General features: G+C 46.7%; 2 protein-coding genes across 2 annotated transcripts in view; both read left to right on the top strand.

Moving 5' to 3' along the window:
- Window positions 1-2,446, top strand: part of EMWEY_00026850 (hypothetical protein) — a gene marked incomplete at both ends in the record, with an annotated part of 2,857 nt that extends 411 nt beyond the window's left edge. The window contains 3 exons of the mRNA XM_013478125.1: window positions 1-26; window positions 235-1,871; window positions 2,376-2,446. The exon at window positions 1-26 is cut by the window's left edge and continues 258 nt beyond it. Of these exons, the coding sequence (XP_013333579.1) occupies window positions 1-26; window positions 235-1,871; window positions 2,376-2,446 (1,734 nt within the window). The remainder of the gene's footprint in view (window positions 27-234; window positions 1,872-2,375) is intronic.
- Window positions 2,447-8,796: 6,350 nt separating this feature from the next.
- Window positions 8,797-10,000, top strand: part of EMWEY_00026860 (hypothetical protein) — a gene marked incomplete at both ends in the record, with an annotated part of 4,161 nt that continues 2,957 nt past the window's right edge. The window contains 2 exons of the mRNA XM_013478126.1: window positions 8,797-8,945; window positions 9,460-9,533. Of these exons, the coding sequence (XP_013333580.1) occupies window positions 8,797-8,945; window positions 9,460-9,533 (223 nt within the window). The remainder of the gene's footprint in view (window positions 8,946-9,459; window positions 9,534-10,000) is intronic.

Raw genomic sequence — 10,000 nt, forward strand, 5'->3', positions numbered from 1 at the left:
AATTGGAGGCACCCTGCTGTATGCCGGTAAGATATAGCTGCTGCTGCTGCTGCTGCTGCTGCTGCTGCAGCTGCTGCTGCAGCTGCAACTGTTGCTGCACCCGATTGCTGCTGATGCCCCTTTTGCTTCTCTTGTTGCTGACTCTGCTGCTGCTGCAGTAACGATTGCTGTCCCTCCTGCTGCAGCATTAACATGCAATCTGCATTATCTACTGCATCTCTGTGCGTACAGCAGGACCGCCACCACCAACAGCAACAGCAGCAGCAGCAGCAGCAGCAGCAGCAGCAAGAGGAGGGAGAATAAGACTAATTATGAATATAATTATAGGGATATACCCTCTATGTTATCTGGTGGTGATTTAGATGGTGATAAGTATTGGGTATTTTATGATCAATCTATTGTCCTTCCTTTGTTGCTCTTATGGTCACAAGGAAGGGCACCTCCTCCTGCTGCTCCTGCTCCTCCTGCTGCTACTGCTGCTGCTGCTGCTGCTGCTGCTACTGGATATAATAGTAATAGTAGGAGGAACAGCAACAGCAGTTATACCTCCTGCAGCAGCAACTGCAGCAGCAGCAGCAGCAGCAGCAGCAACAGCGATAGTGAGAGCAGCAGCGCATGCAAAGATAATCGATCCGATAGTGACGTCATAAGACAGTCCAGTCATGCAGCAGCAGCAGCAGGAGCAAGTGCAGCAGCAGCAGCAGCAGGATCTCAAGCAGAAGGAGACAACGAGACAACAGCAGCAGCAGCAGAAGGAGACAACGAGACAACTGCAGCAGCAGCAGAAGAGATAACAGAGACAGCAGCAGAGCTGCAAACCGCAGCAGCAAAAGAGAACGAAGAGACGGCAACAGAACCACATACTGCAGCAGCAACAAAGGAGACAGCAGCAGAGCTCCAAACAGCAGCAGCAAAAGAGGCAGCACCTGCAGCAGCAGAACCTGCAGCAGCAGCACCTCCAGCAGCAGCACCTCCAGCAGCAGAACCTGCAGCAGCAGCACCTGCAGCAGCAGCACCTGCAGCAGCAGAACCTGCAGCAGCAGCACCTCCAGCAGCAGCACCTGCAGCAGCAGAACCTGCAGCAGCAGAACCTGCAGCAGCAGAACCTGCAGCAGCAGCAGCAGCAGCAGTAGCGCCTGCAGGATCTTCAGTAGCAACAGTGTCTCCTGCCTCCTTTGCATTAGCAGTAGCATTACCTGCACGCCGTGCAGTACTATTACGAGCAGCAGCACGACCAGCAGCAGCAGCAGCACGTGCAGCACGAGCAACAGCAGCAACAGCAGCAGCAGCAACAGCAGCAGCAGCAGCAGAAGAGGAGAAGGAAATATTATTATTATCTCGTTATATAATAAGAATAAAAGAAGTATTTAATTTAGGTATAATAGCAAGAAATCATTTCCGTCTATGTTTAGCCCCTAATTATTATTATGCTGAGCAGCAGCAGCAGCAGCAGCAGCAGCAGCAGCAGCAGCAGCATGTACAGCAGCAGCAGCATAAGGAAGAAGTGCAGCAGCAGCATAAGGCATGTAATAAGGTAGCTATATATCTAGCTAATCTTGCTGCTGCTGCTGTTGATACACCTAAGACAGGGAAGCAAGTGCTGCAGCAGCAGCGCATGCATTCGTGTCTGCTGCAGCCCCATTTCTTAGCATTTGAGGCCCCATATAGGAGGCAGCACTTGCTGCAGCTGCTGCAGCAACAGCAGCAACAACAGCAGCAGTATCAGCAGCAGTACATACTGCAGCAGCAGCAGCAGCAGCAAGCTAATTCCTATGAGCAGCAACTACATATTATTGTCTCCTCTTCTGTCTTGGGGTGTCTATACAACAGGCTGCTGCTGCACCCACTAACACAATCACCAGATACATTAAGTAAGCCCTCCTCTTGCTGCTGCTGCTGCTGCTGCTGCTTTTGCTGCTTTTGCTGCTGTTGCTGCTGTTGCTGCTGTTGCTGTTCCTGGGTGTCCGGCTTGTCTTTGTGTCTCTTTGTCTCTCTTTTTGTTTGTTTGTTCTTTTCTGTTCTGCTGCTGCTGCTGCTAAATATATACTATTGTGCTTGTGCTTCTGCTGTTGCTGCTGTTGCTGCTGCTGTTGCTGCTGCTGCTGCTGCTGCTGCTGCTGCTGCTGTGTATAGGCTATGAATTATCTCCTCGTTTATTCTCTCCTGTATATATAAGATCAATATGTATAGGTATTGAGTATAAAGGAGACAAAAAAGTGTCTCCTTTTTATACAAAAGGAGACACTTTTATTTATTTAATTAATATATATATACTTCTTCCTCATACCCTTGTTATAGGGGGGCCCCCTCCCCCTGGTTGGCAACCAAGGGGGGCCCCCCAACCTATACTTACTGCACTACGATTCTTTGTACAGAATTGTCCTACTTGCATGCAGCAACACAGCAGCAGCAGCAGCAGCAGCAGCAACAGCAGCAGAAACAATAGCAGCAGCTTTGAGCCCACGTATGTTTTAGCTTCTTTCTCGGGCGTCTACTGCTGCTGCTGCTGCTGCTGCTACTGTTGCTGTTGCTGCTGCTGCTTGTGTTGTTACTTGTGTTGCTGCTGCTGTTGCTGCTGTCGCTGCACTTCCTGCTGCTGTTCGTAAGACACCATTTGCTGCTGCTTGTATTCTGCCTGTGTCTTTGCAGCAGCAGCAGCAGCAAATCTCCCACAGGAGCCTCTGCTGCTGCTGCATCAACATCATCAACAGCAGCAACAGCAGCAACAGCAGCAACAGCAGCAGCAGCAGGAGGGTGTTGTCTGCGTCTACCTGTAAAAAGCCCCAATAATATGAATAGAGTGTCTCCTTGTTGCGGTGTATTGCATGCGCCTGTTAATTCTTATATGTCCCTGTCTTATCCATTACTTTATTGCTGCTGCTGCTGCTGCATAGGTATAGCAGCAAATGATCCTGCTGCTGCTAATACACAACTCACACTTGGAGGTAACCATGTCCTGCTGCTGCTGCTGCTGCTGCTGCTGTTGTTGTTGTTGTTGTTGTTGCTTTTGTTACTATTGGTGGTGACGCTGCTGTTGCACTTGGATTTGCTGCTGCTGCTGCTGCTCTTGATGCTGCTGCTGCTGCTGCTGCTGCTGCGAAAGCGTCAGTGGCTCCCGATGAATATCTGTGCTGCTGGTGTTGTTGCTGCGGTTGCTGCTGTTGCTGCAGTTGCTGTTGAGTACTTCCTGCCCTCTACAGGAAAAGTCTTTGTTAGTCCTCCTGTCTTTGGGTCCCCCGTTGTGCTGCCGCAGCAGCAACAGCAGCAGCAGCAGCAGCAGCTGTGGGGGCCCCACAAACCTGCGGTGTACGTGCATGTTAATAAGGAAGTAGCAGACACACAGGTTAGGAGACAATACAGCAGCAGCAAATGGCAGCAGCAGCAGCAGCAGCATACGCTGCAGCAGATGCTTCCTTGCCTCTTCTAGGTGTGCGGATGCTGCTGCTGCTGCAGCAGCAGCAGCAGAGACACCTGCTGCTGCGGTCTGCATCCTTACAACATTGCTGTTGCTGCAACTGCAGCACCAGCAGCAGCTGCTGCTGTGTCTGCTGCTGCTGACTATGGTTGTTGTGTTTGCTGCTGTCTCCTCAGAGGTTGCTGAGGGATATAAACGAGCAGCTGCTGCTGGTGCTTCCTCCTTCGTTGTCTCCTCCTCCTTTGCTGCAGCAGCTGTCTTTGCTGCCTACGAGCAGCAGCAGCAGCAGCAACAACAGCAGCAACAGGGAGCAGCAAGTCATATATCGTGCCGAGTTAGTCTCCACCACCACCACCTCCACCAACAGCAACAGCAACAGCAGCAGCAGCAGCAGCAGCAGCAGCAGCTCAGCTGAGTTGCTGCTGCCCTTCTTATTTGAACGAGGAATAGAGACACGTAGTTGTATTGTGTCTTATAAAGAAGAAAAGGAGACACCTCTTGCTCTCCTGTCTCCTTTCCCTCTTGCTGCTGCATGGGGGGACTGGATAGCAGCACCATGGCTGCAGGAGCTGCAGCAGCAGCACACCTTGCTGCGGTGTCTTGCAGTTACTCCCATTAGCAGCAGCAGCAGCAGTAGCAGCAACAGAAACAGCAGCAGCAGCAGAAGAGGATTGGAGATATCTGCTGCTTCCTTGCTGCAGCAGCTAACCCGTCTCCTTAATGCAGCAGCAGCAGCAAAAGAAGAAGAAGCGTTGCTGCTGTCTCCTTTGCTGCGTAGACGTATAGATCTATTTAGATCTCCTCTTGCTGCTGTCTATACACACGAAAAATACTCAAGCAGCAGCAACAGCAGCAGCAGCAACAGCAGCAGCAGCAACAGCAGCAGCAGGCTTCGTAGTTTATTTATATATTTAGGTTATATAATAGATTTACCTAACATCCCCTACCTGGGATCGTCTCCTAACACGATCCCAGTACTAACAAGGAGACACTTAGATGCAGCAGCAGCAAAGTTGCTGCTGCAGCACCATTGGAGACACAGGAGACATTTGCTGCTAGATATACAATTCAAATACCAGCAGCAACGGCAGCAGCAACTGCAGCAGCAGCAGCAGCAGCAGCAGCAGCAGTTGCTGCAGCAAGTTGTTGATGAATATCTTGACCAAGCAAAGAAATTTAACTCTTTGCTGCAGCAGCAGGAGACACCCCAACCCAAAGATGTGCTCTGCAGCAGCAGCAGCAGCAGCAGCAGACGCAGCAGACGCAGCAGCAGCAGCGGTGAGACATTGTTGTTGTTTGTCTCCTTAGAGACACTGTCTCCAATCCCTTAGAATATCCACTGCTGCTGCCGGCTGCTGCCAGCAGCTAGCTAGCTAGCTAGCTAGCTTGCTGGCTAGCTTGCTGGCTAGCTTGCTGGCTAGCTTGCTGGCTAGCTTGCTGGCCAGCTTGCTGGCTAGCTTGCTGGCTAGCTTGCTGGCTAGCTTGCTGGCCAGCTAGCTAGCTAGTTGTCCCTGCAGCACATATTTGTTTGCAAGTTAGCATAGGACCACGACATATTACTGCATACTGTTGTTGCTGCTGTGTTGCTGCTGTGTTGCTGCTATTGCTGCTGCTGTTGTTGTTGTTGCTGCTGCTGCTGCTGCTGTTTGTCTTTTTTGTTGCCCTGCAGAGAGAGTTCTTCTTGTCTTCAGCAGCGCCTGTGAAGCTTCTGCCTTCCTGCAGCAGCAACAGCAGCAGCAGCAGCAGCAGCAGCAGCAACAACAACAACAACAACAGAAGCATCAACAGCATCAGCAGCAGCAGCAGCAAATGAGGATAAAAGGAGTAGATATATTATTATATCTTATTAGGCCTCCTTTTTCTTATAAAAAAGAAATTAATAATTATATACATAAGGCAATAAGAATGCATGCAAAAGAGCTGCAGCAGCAGATATTCACAGGTTAGTTGCTGCAGCAGCAGCAGCAGAAGCAGCAGCAGCAGCAGCAACAGCAACAGCAGCAGAGGCAAATGTATAGAGGTGCATGCATTGATTAATATTATTGTGCATGCTGTCTCTTTTGCTGCAGCAGCAAAGACACAAAAGGATGAGGGAGGAGGTGCAGATACACCGCAAGAAGAGGAGACACCTGCTGCTGCTGTATCTATACCTACAGAAGAAGAGAAGGAGACACCTGCTGCTGCTGATGCTGCTTCTGCTGGTGCTGCAGCTGCTGCTGTCCACATACCTAAAGAAGAAGAAGAAGGAAAGGAGACACCTGCTGCTGCTGCTGCTGCTGCTGCTGCTACTAATAATAATAATAATAATAAATATATTTATTCTTTTCTTCCTCCCTTTTATCATTATAAAGAAAAAATAAATAATAAAAAATTTATTTTGTCTCTTCTTTATCAACTATTTAATGGGGTATTACCTCCTTTATTGATAGAGGGGGCCCCCGGGGGCCCCCCACCACTTGGTACCCACAACCAGGGTCCAGTTGTCCCCTTGGGGGCCCCTGGTGGCCCCCCATCTTCTCCCTCAAGTGGGCCCCCTAGTGGGGCCCCCTGTAGGCCCCCAAAGGGGCCCTCATGCGAGAATAGCCCCTTGGGGGGCACCCCAAAGGAGGGGGGCCAATTGGGGTCGACCTTGGGGGCCTCCCATGGGGCCCCTTTAGGGGCCCCTTTAGGGGCCCCATGGGGGGCCCCCCCAATTGGTTGGGTACCAGATATAGAGGTATTATGTTATTGGCCTTTAGGTATAATAAAATATTCATTAGATGTTGCAAAACTAAAGAAAGAATATGACGAAGAATTAAGTAATTTAATGAATATATTTGCTGCTGCTGATGAAGGTAGCTTGCTGCTGTGCTGCAGCTGCAGCAGCAGCAGCAGCAGCAGCAGCAGCAGCAACAGCAGCAACAATAATAACAACAGTAATTTATTTTATTATGGATCTCCTTATTATGAATATTATTATAAAGATAAAAAAGATGTAAGAAAGTGTCTCCTTTTGTTTCTTTTTTTTTTCTCCTTTTTTTTTTGTCCCTTTTTTTTTGTCTCCTTTTCTTCTTATTTATCCTTTATTTATTTATTCTTTTTGTCTATTTATTTGTCTCCTTTTTTCTTCTTATTTGTCTCCTTTTCTCTTTCTTCCTCTCTCCTTATATTTATTTGTCCTTATTTACTTACCTTTATTTATTTATTTATTTATTTATTTATTTATTTATTTATTTATTTATTTATTTATTTATTTATTTATTTGTTTGTCTAAACATAAAAGGAGGCACAAAAAGGGAGACAAATAGAAGGAGACAGTTATAAATATTTATATATTTATTAATTGTGTCTCCTCCTCTTGCTGCTGTTGTTGTTGCTGCTGCTGCTGTTGCTGTTGCTGTTGCTGTTTCTGTTGCTGCTGCTGCTGCTGCTGCTGCTGCTGCTGCTGCAGATGTTATTAAGTGTCTCCTCTTTTTATTCATCTTTTTTTTCTCGTCGTTTTTTTTATAAGGAATTAAATAGCGAAGATAAAAGAGCTGTTGCTGCTGCTGCTTATTATTTCTCTTATGTCTCTGCTGCTGCTCTTGATGCATTTATTGCTGCTCATAGCAGCAGCAGGAGCAGCAGCAGCAGGAGCAGGAGCAGCAGCAGCAGCAGCAGCAACAGCAGAATGCATGCATCGCATATAGAAGAGATTGATCGACTTAATGACTTGGGGATCGATTGCCGTCTTCTTGCTAAGGCGGCGCAGCAGCAACAGACGAGTGCAGCAAGCAGCAGCAGCAGCAGCAGCAGCAGCAGCAGCAGATCAGTAACGGACGAAGGCAGCAGCAGCACGACAGCAAGTAGCAGCGCAAGAGAGGACAGCAGCAACACCAACTCTCCTCATTCCTCCCATGCTTCGTGTGACGACCAGCAGCAGCAGCAGCAGCAGCAGCAACAACAGCAACAGCAGCAGCAACAGCAACAGCAGCAGCAGCAGCAGCAGCAGCAGCAGCTCCTGCATCGTCGTCAGCAGCAGCATCTATCTTCATTTGTATGGATGTTATATTATAATGAATTAAAAGACATAAAAATTAATTCTGCTGCTGCTGCTGCTATGCACTATTTATAATAAATAGGATGAGGGGGAGGGGGGCCCCCAAGTGTTGGTTGGGGGGCCCCCAAGTGTTTGGGGGGCCCCCAAGGATTTACGGGCAACTTACCATCAATCCTTGGAGGCATACCCTCGCTTGTTACTTAATTATCTAGGTAGCCAGCTACATAGGTAGCTAGCTAGTTATGTAGCTAGCTAGGTAGGTAGCTAGCTAGCTAGGTAGCTAGCTACCTACCTACCTACTTACCTACCTAGTTAGCTAAGCACCTAGCTAGGTAGCTAGCTAGCTACCTAGCTAGCTGCATACAGACTTATGCTCTCTTGAACAAAATCCTCAGCATGACAACTACCTAAGCAGCTAGCTGGCTAGCTACCTGAGCAGCTAGCTGGCTAGCTAGCTGGCTATCAAATTGTTTCCCACTAACAGGGACAATAAAATAAATAATATAATTAAATAAATATAGATATAAATATAAATATAAATATAAATATAAATATAAATATAAATATAAATATAAATATAAATATAAATATAAATAAATATAAATATAAATTAAATTAAATTAAATTAAATTAAATAAAAAAAATAAATAAAAAAAAAATAAAGTAATTAAATGCCTTTCTTTATTCTTATAATAATACCTACAAGACAAACATTTCTTCCTCTGTATACAACCCCCACACCAATAAAGGTAAACAAAATAGGCATAAATAGGCATTAAATTAATCTTTTTTTGCTTATTTAAATAAATTAAATAAATATAATTATTATTTTTGTACTTTTGCAAGAAATTTGCATATTTAGGGGTATATTTCAACCCATTAACCAACCCGTTACCCACCAGGGGGCCCCCTGGGGGGCCCCCCAGAGCACGGGGGACGCAGATGGTGTTTATGGCTGTATTTTCCTGCCTTCTTCTTCTTCGTACTAAAATTGTATTTTATTTAATTTATATTTTTTCTTTTTTTCCTTTTTTAGTTCGTTTTTAACTTCCGAGCAGTACTCTTGGGGGCCCCTGGTACCCCGGGGGCCCCCTCTACCTGCCCAGCGTGTCGATACAGCAGCAGCAACTGCAGCAGCAGCAGATCCAGGAACTAAAATAACAACGACAACAGCATCAGCACAGGCAACAGGAGAAGGAGCAGCAGCAGCAGGAGTAGCTAGAGGAGCAGCAGCAACAGAAGCATAAGCAGCAACAGGAACGCGAGCAGCACCAGCAGCCACAACAACAACAGGAGGAGCAGCAACAACAGGAGCAGCAGCAGCAGCAGCAACAGCGTCAGCAGCAGGTTCAAGTGCCTCTCTATGAGTAGGGCTCTGCATGCATCTGAGAAGAAGTCCGGCACTGCTGAAGGTCCTGGGGGGCCCCTTGGGGCCCCCCAGTGGGCCTTCATGGGGGCCCCAGAGGGGAGTAACGCCATTCTGTGGAACAGCAGCAGCAGCAGCAGCAGCAGGTGCAGCACCGCAACCTTTATATAATCATTGTGCACACACAGAAGCATTTACGTATGTGTGCTGCAGCAGGAGCTGCAGCTGCTGCAGCCGCTGCAGCTGCAGCAGCAGATGCAGCAACACCTTGTTGCGTCGCTCCTTTCCTGGTTTGCTGCTGTATGGGAAGCAGCAGCGGGGATTTGCTGCAGCAGCAGCAGCAGCAAAATCAGCAGCAGCAGCAGAGAAGAGACGACGAGAGTTATTAAGGAGACGGCGTAATTGGCAACCACCTAATGTCCCTCAGTACGCTTATCTAGGGTTTAGGGTTTAGGGTTTAGGGTTTAGGGTTAAGGGTTTATTAGGGTTTAGGGTTTGTATATGTCCTATATAGTTTATTTTTTGTTAATTCTTTGTGTAGTTATAGGACGTCTTTTCCTAGGGTTTAGGGTTTATTAGGGTTTAGGGTTTATTAGGATTTATTAGGGTTTATTATGGGTCTATTAGGGTTTAGGGTTTAGGGTTTGTGGTCCTGTATAGGCGATATTTAAAAGAAGAAGGAGAGAGGGGGGCCCCCCTATTACCTCGTATAGGTATAAAGGGTACAGGAGAGGGTAGGGGGGGCCCCCATAAAGTTTATGATGTAAATAATCATCTAATTAAGGAAACAAATAATATTTTATTTATACCTAAATATAAAAAACCCCATGAGGTAAACCCTAATCGTAAACCCTAAACCCTAAACCCTAAACCCTCGTAAACCCTAATTATATACCCTAGTTATATACAATAAAAATAAACCCTAATTATAAATAATATATTATTTATACCTAAATATAAAACCGCCATGAGGTAAACCCTAATTATAAACCCTAATCGTAAACCCTCGTAAACCCTAATTGTAAACCCTAATTATAAACCCTAATTATAAACCCTAATTATAAACCCTAATCGTAAACCCTCAACCTTAATTATTCAAAAGTCCTAAGTCCTAAACCCTAAACCCTAAACCCTAAACCCTAGCGTATTCAGTACTGCTGCTACATACATCCTTAGTCGAGGGGTAACAGGAAACGGCTTA

The sequence above is a fragment of the Eimeria maxima genome, genomic scaffold (assembly GCF_000499605.1).
Source record: "Eimeria maxima Weybridge genomic scaffold, Emw_scaff293, whole genome shotgun sequence".
Taxonomy (NCBI): Eukaryota; Apicomplexa; class Conoidasida; order Eucoccidiorida; family Eimeriidae; genus Eimeria; species Eimeria maxima.